The sequence below is a fragment of the Chelmon rostratus genome, chromosome 1 (assembly GCF_017976325.1).
Source record: "Chelmon rostratus isolate fCheRos1 chromosome 1, fCheRos1.pri, whole genome shotgun sequence".
Taxonomy (NCBI): domain Eukaryota; kingdom Metazoa; phylum Chordata; class Actinopteri; order Chaetodontiformes; family Chaetodontidae; genus Chelmon; species Chelmon rostratus.
The window spans coordinates 25256731-25274645 of NC_055658.1; the positions used below are offsets into that span (position 1 = coordinate 25256731).

Here is a 17915-nt window from a genome sequence, read left to right on the forward strand (position 1 = left end):
CTTGTTCCTCTCTGCACACCTGTGTGCACCTGTATGTGCCCTTTTATGCATCCACTGTGTTTCATCTTTTTACCTGAATCTATCAGAGCACCAATCTAGGAGCCTCCCTCAGTTTTTTTTTTTTTTGTTTGTTTTTGTTTTTCATTATGTGTCTCGATGCGTATGTATGTATGTGTTTGCATGCTTTTGTGGAGCAGGTATGGACGCTTTTTGTCTCGGTGCTTTTTGATGTCGTGCTCTTATACGTCCTCAGATCCGCAAGCTGCGCAGGGAGCTGGACGCCTCCCAGGAGAAGGTTTCCGCCCTGACGACACAGCTGAGTGCCAATGTAAGAGCAAGCATGCAAACAGACACACATACACACACACACACACACTCCTGAATGTCTTGATAGCACACTGTCTCAATCCAGTGTTTTATCACACTACAAATGCTCATTCAAAAAACAATTTTGGCAGAGATTTTACAACTTTGCTCAAAAATTAGTTTTTGAATCATGAATCATTTGTATAACTGTATTATTGAGACATATATTACATACCAAGTATGTAATATATGGACCATAAGCACTAGATGAGAAGTTAAGATATCGTTCTTACATTCAGAATGTATCTACTCATTTTCATGGCATTCGATCAAGTAGTTATTGAGATATTTCACTGAAAAACAAAAATATCCATCTCATGGTGGCACTAGAGGAAAAGTCAGCAGGCTTCACCCCTTGCAGACTATGAATGTTTGTGCAAGATTTTGTGCCAATCCATTAAATACTTTTATTCAGTCAGGAAAAACAGTGATGGACAGACAGAGTGACACTGCCATTCCTAGAGTTTGGTGCTGGTATTCAAAATGCCAAAAGATAAGAAAAAAAAACACTAAAACAGTGGTACTATATATAAAAGTGCATATTCCAACTATAATGTATGTAACTATTAGCTGTTGTAAGTGGAAATTGTAAATTTGAATTCAATATTAACATAATATGTAACTGAATAATAACAATGTTACTATTTCATTCATTTAAGTGAACACATGTAATCAATATGCCATGACTAGCAGGCTAAAATATATGTTGTTTTGCCAAAAGACAGACTCAACTTAAAAAAGCTGTTTCTCTCAAGCATGCAAACATTTTCCAAACATGCAAGTACATTTCGTGATATTCATCACAACTGAGCAGATAGCTCCCGCTGAGCACTTTCCTCCGGGAAGGTGTAATTTTACATCGTGCAGAACCATCGGAAAATCTCTCGAAGCGTCTCCAGACACGATCCTCTCTGCCCCGCTGCCATCTGCATTGCACAAGTTTGGCCACGCTCCGCTTGTAATCTGCCGCCTGAGTCGGTGCACACTGGTTGTTCCTCTGTGGATTAGAGATGTGGAAGGAAGGCAAAGGTGTTAGATTACAGCAGAGAGTCAAGTCTCAGCACACAGCTGAGGGACTGTCCCAGATGTGGACTGAAGATTTACAGCTAATGACGCCTGGATACAAGAAGGCGTGGTGCCACTGTTGAAAGATCAACACAGGCAGAAAACAGGGGAGGTGGCAGTGGGGGGTCATGAGGCGGGATGCAGGGTGAGGGAGGGGCTTTGTTCAAATATTTGATTACACGCCGCAGACGGATGATGAATGATCCGCACACACCTTGAAGCCCTCGAGGCCGAGAATCTAAGAACATCTTCTGCTCAAGAAGTCACAACTTGAATCACACATCAGTCAACGTGTGGCTCAGCTCTCACACACACTTCCTGCAGGCATGTGCAGATCATTTATATCTGGGAAGTCTGAAGCCTGATGCAGTGTGGTGATGGATGCCGCTTGTTTAACTGGTGTGTTTAAACAAGCTAAATCAGCAGTGTAACGTTCGAGTCTTTTAGAGGGCTTATTTGATGTAAATGTATGCATTTATAATTTTAATCCTTTTATTTTTACATTATTTTTTTTACGTGTGATGCTTGTGGTCTATGTCTACATGTTCCTTTGAAATCTGCCTGTTTCACTCGCTATGAGCCAGAACGGCAGAACATAAAAATCGCCCAAACTGTAGTCCAAAGAGGTTTTTGAAGATTTGTGTGTTGGGCCTCAGCATGAATGAATGGCTCCAGCTCCAAGGACTGTTTTTGGTAAAGATGAGGTAACGGTCTGGCTTCAGTGCTATGTTTGTAGTGTGGGAACATGTCCAGAGCTGACCTACAGGGGATAATCATTTATCACAGGGAGTTCTTATTTTGCAGGATTATTTGGATTTGGTTCTGTTCTCATTTTAGTATGAAGATTACATGACTGATGTCATGTTTGGGTTTTGGCCCCAAGGTTGAAGCAGTTGTGTCGACAGCTCCCATATTTTTTCAGAGCCAGTTGTTCAAAGGCAGCAGGCTGTTTGGGCTCTTCAGCTCGTCTTCACTCCCTCTCAGTCTTAAATCTGTCCACATTCATTCTGTTGTTAGAAGTCCTGTTAGCGCTGTGCAGTTAGCACCTTTAGCTAACTTTAGCGCCTTTTCCACTGCGTCCAGCTGCTGTCACCCTGCAGCGAGCAGCACGGGGCTCTGGCTCCCTGTCCAGGTGCAGCAGCCAGTGGGGGAAACTACTGACATTTGATCCAGGCTTGATTCCACTCAGTATGGATTCACCTTTAGAGGAGGTGTCTGAGAAAATGTTTTTTATCTTTGTTGGAAGGAGCTTCTGACTTCACTCATGTTGGTGTTTGTTAAGCCAGATGTCTGATATTACAGGTGAAATGTGGCTGAAGTGTTGGTGGACAGATCTTTAGGTTCTGAGACTGGATCATATGCGCTGCTTTGTATTCTGCTTTCTAATTCTAACATATAGTGAAGAAGTTATGGTGTTGGATGCATGTGGTATTTTATTAGCAGGTAAATCCAGGAAGATGAATAACAAACAGATCTGAGCTCTACTGAATTCCTCATTCAGCTTTTTCAGTCGTTTTTTCTAACAGTTGTGCAACATGCATCTCCTGCAGGCTCACCTGGTGGCAGCGTTTGAACAGAGTCTGGGCAACATGACCATTAGACTGAAGAGTCTCACCTTGACGGCAGAGCAGAAGGTGAACACAGCTCCTCTTGGTTTATAACAGACGGTGCTAATCAAAGTACACGTTTACAGCTGCTGCAGTTGATTTGTTGGTTTGAACCTCTCGTCATTGTCTCTGTGCAGGACTCCGAGCTGAATGAGTTGAGGAAGACCATCGAGCTGCTGAAGAAGCAGAACGCCGTTGCTCAGGCTGCAATCAACGGAGTCATCAACACACCTGAACTCACGCCTAAAGGGGACAGGACAGGTACAGACACACTGCAAACACTACGCGATGCAGCGATATTTAAAGGGAAAGGCATGTATCACGGTGTGTTGTTCTTCTCAGGAAGGAAAAACCTCTGAAACTGTAGCTTAGTAACTAAAGCTAAAACTTGTAAACGCGTTTGTGGTTCTCAGCACATTAAAGGAAGATAATACACTCCACCTACTTGATAACAGGGGCAAATTCCAAACATTTCACTCCAATCTGAATTTCTGCAGACAACTGTCAATAATGACTGGTTGCTATCACCGCAACAACATATTTCAGACTAATGGATGACACACTCTCTCCTCAGCCGGCAGTAACGGCAGTCAGCAGCAGCAGAATCAGCAGCCAGACCTGCGCATCAGGAGGCAGCACTCCTCTGACAGCGTCAGCAGCATCACCAGCGCAACCAGCCACTCCAGTGTGGGCTCCAACATGGACGCCGACGCCAAAAACAAGAAGAAGAACAAGAAGAACTGGGTAAGATGCTGACTTCAGCGTGCAATGAGCTACAGACTCATAGTGGTTTGTTGTCTTTGTCTCTTTGTGCATTTTCATGTGTATTGGTGTCACATGTTTGGGTTTCTCCCCTTCAGGCATCTTTCACAGGGGAAAAGGTGAATACACGTAGGATTTTCTTAGACTCAGTGCTATTGAATACCAGATATTGATTGATTGGTGGTTTGAAGGTAAAAAACAGCAGATATTTAATTTAAAACTGGGCTAAATGTGGTTGTATTTGTTCTCTCTTGACCTGAAAATCACCAAATCAATGCTTTCTAGCTGGCGTCTAGTCCTCATTAGTTGTTTTTCAATCATACAACAAAACATCTTCATACTTTCACTCACAACTTTTCCTTTTTGTTGTTAAAAGACGTTTTTGTGCACCGGAGGACAAGTCAAAGACGATGACGTACGCAACTTTTTCTCCTCTCCGTTGTCACGTAGGCTGAAGCGATGTGTTGTCGGCATTTGATCCTGATGTTGAATTTTAGGCGGAGCAGGGTGGTGCTTTGTGGTAGCTGTTGAAAGACGTGAGCTCGTGCAGAGTTTCCTGCTTTAGGCCACAGTGATAATAAACAGCCCTCCCGTGTGTGCGTGTGGATGTGCTTCCAGCTGTCAGTTTGTGTAGATGAGACCCCACAGGAGGCTCCTCCATGCAGGTGCTCATGCAGTGTGTGTGAGATGTGGAGTGTATATGGGCTGTGTGTGTTAGAGGGTATATAATGGATCATGAAACACCCCTGTTTCACAGTGGTTGTGATGTAGCATTAGCTTGCAGCTGCCAGTGTTAGTCCTGTAGGGGCCTCTCGTTTAATCTGTCCCTCCATAACTCATTAACACACCCAAACCCATATGAACATGTGCTGTTTTGTCTCTCTGTCTTCCTTTGCTTCGCTTCATGTGGCAGGTCTATGAGGTAAGAGTGGTATGCTGTGTGAAATGAAGAAACAAAGCTGTCTAACCCTGCACTTTTTCTAGGTTACTAACCTCTGTCCTTTACCTCCTGCCCCCTCGCCCTCTGCTGCCACCATAGTGCCTGACATCTGCTCTTATGACACTTGAGCCGGCTCTTGAAAGGAAAAATCCACCTGAAAATACTTCAACGCTGTCAGAAAAAGAGGTTTAGTGTCTCGGGTGACGTTCTGTGTTGGGTTTTCATATAATTGACATGAGTTAATGTTGAGCAAAGACGTTTGAAGACAAAACTCCAAAATATGTCTGGATTTGCTGCCAAAATCAGAGATACTTCTTTTTAAAATCGGTGTTAAGCACTGATTTTAAAAATCCTGCAGAGAACAAAAGATGGTAGAAGACGCACAGGAACCAGTTTCTTCCCCCACATGAGAGGAAAACAGAGTGAAGAGTGTTATCTCAATGACTCTGTCCTCCTACATTCAGCACAGAGGCCATTTCTTAGGAAATTGTTAGAGCTTGTAGTGAATCACTAACTGAGGAAGAAGCAGACGATCAGGGGAAGGTGAATAAGTGATTGACAGTTCTGAAAATAACAGAATGAGTTGAACATCACAAACTTGTGTTAAGTTTTCACAGTGGATTTCTCCTTTAAACACAAACTCTGGCTAAAATAATATGAGGAAATCAAACATGTTGACATGTGTCTTACCCTGAATGTATACATGTAGTTTAAATACGGCTCATCATGTTTGGGATTTCAGTTTTTCACCAAAAACTCACCAAAAAAATATCGTGCTTTCAGAAAATGAAAGTAGTGCAGTGCAGATGATATAATATCTAATTCTCGGTGTGAATGTTTCACAAAGGACTCTCAGCACCTGCTCACTGTAACTTTTCTTCTTTAATACATTCAGGAAGGCACCAACATCCAATTTTTTGGAAAAATAAATAAAAACCATAAGTCGAATATAAATCAGTTGCTATAGACTTTACCGTTCTCTAAAAAAACACACATCACACACACTCTGGGTTTGTGTTTAGAGCTGAGCTCAAGTTATAAGAGTCTACCCATAATTTCCTTTCTCCCTCTGACTCACTTGCACTTTTTAACAGCTGTTTTCCTCCACTTACCCTGGCACACTCCTCCTCCTCCTCCTCTTCCACTTACTCCTCCTCCTCAGCCGTGTGTTTCTGGGGGTGTCTCTCACCTTCTCACCATCTTGCTTTGTCTTTATCTGTTTCCTGCCTGCAGCTGCGAAGCTCCTTCAAACAAGCGTTCAGCAAAAAGAAATCCCCCAAGTCGGCCTCTTCTCACTCGGACATCGAGGAGATGACGGACTCATCGCTGCCGTCCTCCCCCAAACTGCCCCACAACGGCACCGGCGCCTCCGGCCACATGCTCAGGAACACACACTCCAACTCGCTGTATGTAGAGCATCATCTGTTAGAAATACAACTTTTCCTCTAGAGACACATCCAAATTAAGTCTGTATTTGAAACTGTCAAACTCAGCTTGACTGTGTTGTCCTGCTTGTGTGTGTGTGTGTGTGTGCGTGCGTGCAGATTATCTGAGTGTTTGGACAGCGAGGCGGAGACGGTGATGCAGCTGCGCAGCGAGCTCAGGGAAAAGGAGATGAAACTGACAGATATCCGCCTGGAGGCTCTCAGCTCCGCACATCAGCTGGACCAGCTCCGGGAGGCCATGAACCGCATGCAGGTCTGCACACACACAAACACACACACGCCTCTGCATCCTCGCTCATAGATCCACAGCCAGGAGGAGGGAGGAGACAAGGAGGCACAAAGAGAACTTTGCAGAGATTTGAAAGGAGACATTTTTGTACTCAACAGGCATTTAAATACAAACACATTAGTTGGCCTGAGGGGGGCGCTATAATTAAATCAAATTTTAAACAGCAAACAAAATTTCAGTGAATTAAAATAAATTATATAGCTGTTTCTTTGTTGTCTAACTTTGTGTGTGTGTCTGCAGCTGGAGATCGAGAAGCTGAAGGCGGAGAATGACCGTCTGAAGGTGGAGAATCAGGGCAGCAGGACGGGCTCCCAGGCCTCCATCTCGTCCTCTCCTCCCCCTCACACACACAACCAGGCCCAGGGAACCGGACCGGGGCTCTCCCAGCACAGCCTCAACCTCACCACCAGCGAGTCCACCAGCCTGGGTAAGACAGAGCTGATGACATGGGAGCTACAACAGTTGAACATGCAGCATAAAATTATTTTTTGCTTAAATGTTCTTTAGAAATGTTTTACTGGTTTAGTCCCAGTGGGGACAGAGAGGGAATAATTTCCACTAGTAAACAGATGGTGCTTTCTGAGTGTGTCTGATTTTGATGATGATGTCAGACATGCTGCTGGACGACACCGGCGGAGAGGGAGGGATGAGGAAGGAGGGTCGACACGTGAAGATGGTCGTAAGCCTGGACGAGGACAGCAAGTGGGGAGAGGTGAGACCTTTTATAAGAATACAACTCAAACTGCCTTTTCGCTGGTGCAGATTATTATTAACCAGCCGTGTTTTTCCTTCGCAGGAGTGCCGGCCTCGCCACTTCCTGATTGGCTGCATCGGTGTTAGTGGTAAAACCAAGTGGGACGTCCTGGATGGAGTGGTCCGACGCCTTTTCAAGGTAAATATAAACAGGGATAACTGTGAAACAGTTAAGAAGGCCATGTCAGAAACACCTCGGTGTCAGTTTTGAAAGGTCTCAAAGGATTAAGGATGTTGAAAATGTTTGAGTCTTGGCACTCTGCTATGTTACAAAATGCACACAGACAACTGTTTGTACAACTAAAGGAACAGCTTCTGTTCAGCAAAAACACTTGCAAAACATTGCAAAAGCATTATATCTGGCATCGCTGTACAAAAACATCTTTTAAATGCAGAGTTTTGTGTCTGACAGGAGTACATCACCCATGTGGACCCGATGAGCCAGCTGGGCCTGAGCTCGGACAGCGTGCAGGGATACAACATCGGAGAAATCCACCGGCCCAGCAGCCCCAGCGCCGCTCGCACGCCGGAGCTGCTGCCCTGCGGCTACCTGGTGGGAGACAGCAACACCATCAACATCCAGCTCAAAGGTACCAACACTGCAAATGATGAGAGAAAGAGAGAAAAACTTCCAAACAGACAGCATTAATGTAAAAATCCAAAATAGATGCAGGAAGTCTGGTAGGCTGGAAAACACTTAAATTTATGCCTTATAGCCATCCTTTTCAGTCATGTGCAGGAAGAGAAAATCTCAACAGTAGAATACTTAGATCTTTGGAAATCCTGAGGCCGACTGTCTGTTTTTGATAATGGTTTAAGACATTTCCAGAGACTCATCATCTGTCCTCCACAAACCAGTCGTCTCAGTTGACATAAATATCCGGACGTGTGTGTCCAGGTGTGAGCAGTGAGAACGTGGACTCGCTGGTGTTCGACACTCTGATCCCGAAGCCGATGCTGCAGCGCTACGTCTCCCTGCTGAAGGAGCACAGGCGCGTCATCCTGTCGGGCCCCAGCGGCACAGGAAAGACCTACCTGGCCAATCAGCTGTCTCGACACCTGCTGCTGCTGGAGGGCCGACCTCTGACCCCGCATGCTGTCGTCACTTTCAACGTGGACCACAAGTCCAGCAAGGTGAATAACACACGTGCAAACTCTGTATTGCATCCGTCAGATTTTTAGTAGATGTTAACCCACTGTTTATTACGTTAAAGGCTGTAAAGTAAATTACTATGTTCAATTAATAAACAAACAAAAAACATATGAAAAATAGCATCAGTACTGTGCAGCAAAATTAGGGCACCAGTGGTTGATTTAAATGGTAAACAGCATTTATATAGCATCTTCTCAGTCTACCAACCACTCAGTGTGCTTTACAACACATGCCACATTCACCTATTCACACACTGGGGCCAGAGGCTGTCATGCAAGGTGCCCACCTGCTCGTCAGGAGTGATGCGGCACTTTCTATCCATGGGCCCCTGTGATATTTCTACGCTCACCCATTCACACACACAGACACACCGATGGTGCAGCAATTTGCAGTTCAATATTTTGCCTAAGAACACTTTAACTTTAACCACCAACCCTCTGATAAGTGGACGACCCGCACCTGAACAGTAGCTGCCTCTTATTCATTCAACACATCGGGACATCATCAAGAGCTAAAGGCTGACCTCGAGTCATCTAACCATTCAGACATATGTAGGTCAGAAATGATTCGAGTAGAAATCCTGTATAAAGAAAAACAGATGTACCATGATTTGACATGCTCTCTGTGTCTGTAGGAGCTGCGTCAGTACCTGTCAGGTTTGGCTGAGCAGTGCAGCGGCGTCCCGGGGGCAGATGGTCCTCTGGTGGTCATCCTGGACAACCTGCATCACGTCAGCTCCCTGGGAGAGATCTTCAACGGCGTCTTCAACTGCAACTACCAGCACTGGTCAGTTCACACACACACACACACACACACACACACACACACACACAATCATGTTTCCATCACTTTACATTACGTAGACTTCCATTCATTTCCTGGAGACTGACTCTAACCTCACGATATGGAGACTTGCGATGTTAGTATGTTATGACTTCATGTACTGATTTTCTCTTTCAGCCCCTACATTATCGGCACTATGAGCCAAGCCACGTCATCCGCCCCCAACCTGCAGCTTCACCACAATTTCAGGTAAGTCGCTGCTCCTATCCTTCACCTACCACTGGCAGCTGGAGGTCTGAGGTGTTGAAGGATTTACAAGGTGAATCTCAAACCCGTGTGTTCCCTGACCAGGTGGGTGCTGTGCGCCAACCACATGGAGCCGGTGAAAGGCTTCCTGGGTCGCTACCTGAGGAGGAAGCTGATCGAGATGGAGATCGGCAGCCGAACGCGCAACATGGAGCTGGTGAAGATCATCGACTGGATCCCGCGGGTGTGGCACCACCTCAACCGCTTCCTGGAGACACACAGCTCGTCCGACGTCACCATCGGTAAGAGAGCGTCCCACGATTGAAGAAAGTGTGAATGTGCAGAAACAATCAGTGTCTTACCAGTCTGCTCTGCGGTGTGCAGGACCTCGACTCTTCTTGTCCTGCCCCATGGACGTGGAGGGGTCCAGGGTTTGGTTCACTGACCTCTGGAACTACTCCATCATCCCCTACATGCTGGAGGCCGTCCGAGAGGGACTACAGGTAACACACACACACAAATGCACACACACATACTCACACAGCTGGCTTAATATCTCAAAAACTTTCCATGTGCTCTACATGGAAAATAATGGAGTGATTGGGCTGTGGCCAAAGAACAACAGATTAGAGTTTTGGTGGTGGTGCAGGTCTGGGATTCTGATTATCAATAAAACGTATTAATAAAGAGACTTGATAGGACATGGGATGGGATGTTTTAGGGATCAGGCTGAATGAAGTGGAAGTGGAACGAGTTTGAGAATGATAGAATTGTTCGGATTTGCCCTCTCGGAGAACCGGGGTCATGTTCATCAAAGTGAAATGGATTCAATTTGTACTCTCAATCTGCGTGTGATTAGCATCTGATTTAATTAGGCTGCAGCTAATTACCAGAAAGCAACCTCTGAGTGGGAATGAAGGGGGGCTTGGCAGGAGGCAGACGAATTGTCTCTCAGCAACGTAGACGAGAAACGAGAACGTAGTGATGCTGAAACGGGAAAATTGAGGCTGCATCTCCACCTGAAAACATCACTATGTCCCATCAAAAGAGTGCAGCAGCTCAGCAGGTGTTAAATTTAAAGTGAAGTTCATCCACAGCCACGATTCTCCATCCGTTGTTTGCTTGGTTTTAAGAAATAATCAGATATTGTGTTCATTTGTTACTACCGCACCTGCAAAGTGAACCTGCTCCTCCACGCCACCCGTGTCGCTCATGTCCAAGTCCGAAACGCTAAATCTGCCTGAGAGCATCCTCAGTATGTTTCACTCCTCCATCCTGCGTCTTTCTGCAGCTGTACGGCCGCAGGGCTGCGTGGGAGGACCCTGCCGCCTGGGTGATTGACACTTACCCGTGGTCAGCCACCCCGACTCCAGCTGAATGGCCCCCGCTGCTGCAGCTCCGCCCGGAGGACGTGGGGTTCGATGGCTACTCTGCCCCGAGAGAAGGAGTCAGGAAGGAGCCACCGCAGAGCGACAGCGACGCAGACCCACTGGTGAGTAAAAATACACATGAAGAAGAATGTTTAAACAGTCAGGCAGCTCAGTTGTTTGTCCTTTTTCAGACATTTTAGAGGAAACAGAATGTGAAAGTTACATTAGTTTGACAGATAAGTTGGATGTCCACTAACTTCCTCAGCTTCCTGGTTTTGCTACAGAGCTTGAAAGCTATGAAGTGAAGTAAAACTGAGTAAGAGGACAGTCTTTGGAAGAACAGGCATCCATCAGACTGACACTTGTTTCTGCCGACAGATGAACATGCTGATGCGTCTGAAGGAGGCGGCGACATCGTCGAGCCCACAAAGCTACGACAGCGACTCGAACAGCAACAGCCACCAGGACGACATCCTGGACTCGTCGCTGGAGTCGACCTTGTGATGCCATCAAAACTCAATGCGGGGATCCGTTTTCAGGCGGAACTTTTTCTAAGAACTGTTCTCACTGTGAGAACCTCTTGTTGAGGGTATAATTTCATGCCACAAAAATCCAGCCACCTTAATTTGGGTGCAGGTAACCCAAATGTTTGAAAAGAAAAAAAAAAAGTTCAAACTGCATTTCAGAAAATGGGCGACAAAGGTTTCTACTGCACTGCGCTGTTTTTTTGTTCGTTTGTTTTTTCACCGCTGTGGCCCGATGCTCCTCTGTCAGGAGCCTGACATCTACTTCACACAGACAGAATAAAAGCACACAGCCTGTCACTGATGCTGAGGCGTCATCATCGACATCATCACCAGCCATCAGCATATCAAAATACCCGCCAGGAGTCCTCCATCCTCCACGGAGCCGCAGCTGCAGCTCATCAACTGAATGGGACCAGCTGCAGTGCCCCCAAGCTGCCTGCAGATGGCGATACAGGCCCTCGGAGTCTGAGTTCCCAGCTGAGGGGCCAGTCTGCTGGTCGGGTGGATGCACGAACAACCAGCCAGCGTCTGCTCTTCCTCCTACTCTACGGCTCACGTTCCTGTGTGTTTGCTGGAGGATAAGTCGAGCCAAAGTGAATGTTAAGCCAGCGTGCTCGCCAGAAACTCCTCAGAGAGATCATTAATTTCTCCTGACAATGTTTGACAAATTTACGAGTTGGAAAAAAGTGAAGTAATTACAGCATGAAATTTCTGCCGCTAGGGGTCTCTCAATCAAAACAGTGTGAAAAGATGCAGCTTGATGACATCGTGAAGTAGCGTGGGATCATTGGAGTTGTGGTCTTCATTGTTAAACAACCACTATGGTGATGAGAATGAATAATGGTGCTTCATCACGGGTGAGCAATACAAACAATAATAAACAATAGAGTGGCTGTCAGTGACGAATCATCTGGTGTTTTTACAACTAGAGGAAGTGAAGGCGATATGACGCCATCAACAGGCGACCAAATGAAATGACAGATTTCTCTGGGTTTGAACATTGTTGAGAACATTTGGGATAATGCAAGTCCACAACTCAGCTAAATATATAACATGTCTAGTTGTTTTTAGACATTTTAATGTGGAAATAGTGCATATTTTACCTTTAAAAGAGTCCTAATAACCAGCTACATCTGAATGTGAGTTAAACAGTCAAGACACTAAGTGGACAATAAGGATGAGAACTAGTGTCAGGAGAGAAAATCTCTCAACTTTGTTCAGATGTTTGAGATTCGTTGGCCGAACACACAACTGTGACCAGACCTCCTGAAAATCCAACGCTTGTTCAGTGCAACATCCAGGAGGATGAAATCTAATATATGAAAAAATACCTGAAGGGTACCAGTTCTCACAAAAAACAAAGACTTTGAGGAGGAGCAGACACTAACCGGGAAATAAACATTCACCATGGCTGGATTTATCTGTTTGTTTACCACGTTTGACATAACGTCCTTTTCTATCTGTGTTGTAACTAAGTGTCATTTCACAAAGAACGCCTCTACGCTTCGAAGCTCTCGCTCTGACAGTTTAATGATCTCCAGATCTCCATGCACGTTGGCCCCAACAGGCTGTTGTAGCACAAACGTCCTCTGGTGCTGGACCGAATTCAAACAATGCCTTACTCTTTTCTAACAGACTATGTGCATTAGCGGATTCTTTATTTGTCTAAATGGCTGTAAACTTAACAGGGCTCCGAGTCGCCTCTCTCGAGGAGCGGCGTCGACCTCTCGTCATATCAAACGCCAGTGCTGCGGGATTGTGAAAGAGAAGCAGCACTTTGGGTTTCAGATTAAGGTGTATGCATGTGTGACCCGGCGCTGTGAAGCTGGTGTATATATTTGGACCACTAGCGAGAAAGATAAATATTTTGATGTGTTTTGGTGCTTGAAATCAGAACCTTTTGCTGGTCGACTGGGTGAGGGAAGTTTAGGAAGACGTGTTGATTTTATACCTCATCCCCATCCTTTAACTGTGCTGTCGCCATGCTCTGTTTTGATTATGTGATTTGTGATGAGCAAAACTATAACAACGAACATGTTGAACTAATTAAGTGAAAACTAGTGTATATGCTGCTTTGTTAATAGTGATATAATTAATCTGAGGTTAAAGATAAAGGTACTTGTGGTTGAATGATTATGTAAAACGGTTCGACATCATTTCTGTGGCTTAAAAAATAAAGAATATTGTACTTTTTCTGTTTCAAGCCTCCCAGCCTGCCTTGTGGGAAGGGCAGGCAGACGTTTAAAGCCGGGGTCACGCGTCGCTTTCAGTGTTTCTGTCACCGATCCTATGCAACATTCATTCTGATCTCCAAACGGAAGCCAAAAGCTGAACGTGCGTTTCCAGCACTGCCGAGACGTACAGCATGGAACCAGATTTGTGAAGACTTTTCGGATTTGTTGCCCACGTTCTTTGTCCATGTGTGTGTCTGTGCATTTTCTAGAGGCTCCCCTGCTACGGTCCTTTTAAGCACAAAGAGACTGATTGTGTTCGTCTTGTGTAACGCCTGCTCTGAGAGGTGTGGATGTTGTTGAAGCATTTGACCAGTCTGTCAGTTTATTACTCACAAACTCAATGAATGTTTAGCCTTCTTTGCTATGTACATTTTTTGATATGTAACATAACTTTGTAAATAGTTGATTACCTTGCAGCATTTTGATGACTTTTTCTAGCTGATTTGTAACAGTACTTGAAAAGGAGTATTTTGTGTACAGTCTCTTTACATCAGAGCAGATCGGTGCTGTTTGTCATCACCAGTCTGTCCAGGGCTCGGAGAATTAAATCTTTCACTGTACTAGTCTTAAGTTATTGTGATTCAATAAAATTAATGATTATTTATGATTGAATTTTGGCAAACGGTTCTTGTGTTGATGCATCACATGCACACAATTGGGAATTGTTTACAATTTTATTTGGCATTTGTACAAAAAGTGAAATAAACATATATACAGCACATAATACAACATACTTATTAAACAAATTCATATAAATTATTAACGAAATAGCTACATTTTCAATAAACAACTCTATTCAAGGTAAAAGTAACTCAATATTCTTGGCATAAAATTTCCATACAAAATTGTACAAAATACTGTACAATTAAACAAAGCTGTGCAAAACAGCAAATGGTGTCTCAGAAGCAGATCCTGTACAGCGGCCGTGCGCTGCTGAAGCAACACGTTTTGATTTTGTGAACATTGACAGTTGTGGGGTTTTGTTTCAGGGCGGCAGCTTCTTAAAAGTCTGGTCACTGTCTCACAGGAAAACAAAACGCGGGTTATATTTTCTCTATATTTGCTTTTTAAAATAAATTAAGATACTGTTATTTCTTCTTCGTCTGACTCTGAGAAGTCCGAGTGCTTACTGGAAAGAGACGGAGAGGAGATGCCGGACCCTGCCGCCCTCACTCTCTCTCTTCCGAACTCTTCTTCCTCGTCCTCCTCTTCATCGGCTGAGGACTTTTTGCCCACGTCACTGAGGTCTGGATTCGGGTTGGCCTTGGTGGGTAGCGTCTGCTCGCGGCAGCCGCCGGACGACAGCAGCTCTCGCTCCTTGGAGTTCCTCCACTTCATCCGCCGGTTCTGGAACCAGATTTTCACCTGTAGTCGGGGAGAAAACGGTGAGTGAAACAGCTCTGCGTCAGGTGCATCGGAATGCGCAACTGCGTTTTTGTGCGCAAATTACGCACGACACATTGAACACCTCAAGCAACTGTGGGCACGTGTGAAGTTTTACCTGTGAGTCTTTTAGGCCCAGTTTAGAGGCCAGTTTCTTCCTGTCGGGCTTGCTGATGTATTTCTGTTTCTGGAACATTTTCTCCAAAGCTTTGCGCTGCACATCGGAGAACACCGCCCTCCTCAGCATCCCTCTGCGGGGTTTCCCTCTGGCGGCCAGGGGCCACGAAAAGGTCCCGGGGATGGGAACAACGGATGAAGATGCTGCAATACGAACACAGAGGATACATGAGGACCTGTTAGCTTTGTTTTCGGTGCCACATCTCAGAACAGATCTGTTCGCAGAGAAGAAAATATCCTTAAAAAAGCGCAACCGACCAAAGAGGAGATGGAAAACATCTCACTGCTTTATAAACCTGAGAGAGGCTCCTTAATGAAAATAATAATTTCTCTTTAAGGCCAAACTCTTCAAGCGATTCGGATTGGAAGTTTCCCCCTTTAGAGCTGTGCAATACGTCTCCGTTTTGAGTGAAATGGCACGAGGTGACTAATTAGCACATTGGCCGGTCCCCAACCGCATTGGTATGGTAAAGAGGTAGCATATCCTTTAAGGAACCCTGTGAGGGCGGATAGAGGAGTTAATAAACCGTGAACGGTAATTGTGTAGTAATGAACTAACGCAGAAAAGACTCTGGACAGGCGGCGAAGGCCATATATTATCGCAACAAAAGGAGATTTACACTTTCAAACTAAACACAACTGCATACCAGAATACTGATGCCCGGTGGGGGGAGTGAGGAGTGGAGGGGAATTTTTTTTTCTTCGTGCCTTCAAATCATTTTCATTAAATGAACACGAAAAGCTATTCAGGGCGCTGGAGTTGTTTTGTTGAGGCCTTCAGCTGAGCCCATGAAAAGACTCCATCTCCATTATGATTCGCCTGAATGAAAGCACGGACTAGCGACTTTATAGACTTTTCTAAGAGATTATTCTTTATCTCACCTCGTTGATTGGCCCGCTTGGAGAAAAGAGGAACGTTTAGGGCACAGAGAGAGTGGGGACCGGAGGTCAGTGGTAACCTATCCTATGAGCCGCGCGGCGCGCAGGAGAAACTTTGCCCAGCTGGGACATTTTAAAACTCGGTTTAGTTCAAAATCCCACCGCGCAGGACACTTTTCCTCTCTGGATACTGGACTCGATTGGACGTCCTCCTGACTGCAGCTGCCCTGTGGCCGCAGCAGAATCAGGAACAACAACACGCTATGTGGTCTTGTGAGAATATTGAAAACTCTCAATAGCGCCTAATAGGGAAATTAGTGCATGACTGGTTCACGCCTTTGGCCCCCCTGGTAAAAGTCACTCTCCGGGGTGTGTGGGTGGTTCGCCCGGTGGGAGCTGACCAAATTGGTCACGGTGCTGAAGGCTTTGTTGCCCGCCACAGCGGCCCGGTGGCCCCCCGGGCGCTGTGGGAAAACGCGGGGCCAGGGAAATGCCAAAACGCCCCCAATGGGAGGAAGGGGGGACTATAACTCGCCACCCCGCCTCAAATTTAGAGCGTGACGATTTGGGATAATTGGTTAATTAGGGGGTGGGTGGGTGGGTCCGGGCAGGGGCCAGAGCCAGCGGTACCCATTAATAAGACAGTGATTTCTTCTTTTCTGGTCAAAATCTATGACAGGGGCTGACAGGGTTTTACATTTAAATGCAATTAGTGGAGACAGAGTTGGAAAGGCCAGAGAGTGCGTAAAAGTTGCGCCTACCTGGTAAATAAGGCGTCCTGAATATGGGGTGAAAGGCTCCGTCAAAGCAGGGGATGGGGAAGGTCTTGGAGTGCAGACTGTGGATTGTAGGGGGTGAGGAAGCTGTGGAGGAACAGCACACATGTTAGGATTCATCCCAGAATGAGAAAAAGAAATTTAAGGATTAAATCAACCTGCCGCGCAGGTGGAAACGTCCGTCTACTCACCGATCTTTGGCGAAGGTGCGAGGATGGCGCTCACTCCAAACTTGAGAAAAGTTGGGTCCTTGCTGCTCGGCACTGACGTTTTCGGCGAGCACGATTCGCGCGTCATCGCGGTCGTGGCCAACGCGCGCTCCGCGGGCGCGCCGCTGAAAGACGCGGTGCTGGTGGCGGTGGCTGTGGAGGCGGTCGCTGGCGGGACAGTCCGGTTCGTGAAGGCGGCGGGGCGGCTTATCCGCAGCAGGTCCTCCACTAGAAAGCTGGAGTGGGTCGGGAAGACGGACGGCAGGGTCTGGTGGAGCGGCAGAGCAGCGGCGGGCCGGTACAGCCCCGGGTAGAGGGCAGGAGGCGCAATGACGCTTGGGATCATCATGGTCCCGGCTTTAAAAAAAATCAAGTGTGTGAAATCTGAGATACTCCTTGTGGTAGCTGGGAGAGAATCAGTCGTGTGAATGGCTGCTAACTCCTCTGGTTTCCTCACTCTGGGGAAAGGAGTTTTATAGCAGCCTGCCCCCCCGGCCCTCCGCTCAGGGCTGACAGCCTCAACAATGGGGCTCAACAAAGTTCTCCACATGGGTCGCTTTCATGCCGCATCCCCCGGCCCGCTGATTGGCCGGAGGACGCAATTTATGATTGCATTAGACTTCATAAGCAAGCAACACACAATGTCCCCACCACAAAAGAGCCTCAGTCATCAATTTTGCATGTTGACCACTTTCCTTTCAATTTGTTTTGTTTGGCAAGAGGCAAGCGGCCTAATTAAAGCGCAATCTCTACAGATTCATTATTAAATGGGGACTTTTAATGAGTAGGGTTATATTAAAGGGTTATACATTATTCTTTTCCATTCAGGACGTCTGTTATGCAGGATATAAAAATATGCTGGTTAAAAATGCTAAATTATTCTTTTATTCTATTTTCAGCGCTGCAAAATAAGCACATGTAGAAAAAAGTAGGCTTTAAACTACTACTGTA

General features: G+C 45.9%; 2 protein-coding genes across 2 annotated transcripts in view; one reads left to right on the forward strand and one right to left on the reverse strand.

Moving 5' to 3' along the window:
- Positions 1 to 14139, forward strand: part of nav2a (neuron navigator 2a) — a 105605-nt gene extending 91466 nt beyond the window's left edge. Inside the window, exons 24-40 of the mRNA XM_041943064.1 lie at positions 254 to 328; positions 2982 to 3065; positions 3176 to 3299; positions 3613 to 3782; positions 5974 to 6146; positions 6285 to 6438; positions 6715 to 6901; positions 7086 to 7186; positions 7271 to 7366; positions 7640 to 7817; positions 8126 to 8361; positions 9015 to 9166; positions 9341 to 9412; positions 9515 to 9711; positions 9794 to 9912; positions 10701 to 10901; positions 11158 to 14139. Coding sequence (XP_041798998.1) covers positions 254 to 328; positions 2982 to 3065; positions 3176 to 3299; positions 3613 to 3782; positions 5974 to 6146; positions 6285 to 6438; positions 6715 to 6901; positions 7086 to 7186; positions 7271 to 7366; positions 7640 to 7817; positions 8126 to 8361; positions 9015 to 9166; positions 9341 to 9412; positions 9515 to 9711; positions 9794 to 9912; positions 10701 to 10901; positions 11158 to 11283 — 2445 coding nt within the window. The 3' untranslated portion in view covers positions 11284 to 14139. The remainder of the gene's footprint in view (positions 1 to 253; positions 329 to 2981; positions 3066 to 3175; positions 3300 to 3612; positions 3783 to 5973; positions 6147 to 6284; positions 6439 to 6714; positions 6902 to 7085; positions 7187 to 7270; positions 7367 to 7639; positions 7818 to 8125; positions 8362 to 9014; positions 9167 to 9340; positions 9413 to 9514; positions 9712 to 9793; positions 9913 to 10700; positions 10902 to 11157) is intronic.
- A 478-nt stretch (positions 14140 to 14617) lies between these two features.
- On the reverse strand, positions 14618 to 17313 carry dbx1a (developing brain homeobox 1a). Its single transcript, XM_041943076.1, has 4 exons — positions 16947 to 17313; positions 16741 to 16842; positions 15042 to 15244; positions 14618 to 14905 (listed from the first exon to the last, which is right to left on the reverse strand). The coding sequence occupies exons 1-4, from the start codon at positions 17311 to 17313 to the stop codon at positions 14618 to 14620; spliced, it is 960 nt and encodes a 319-aa protein (XP_041799010.1).
- Between the last annotated feature and the right edge of the window lie 602 nt (positions 17314 to 17915).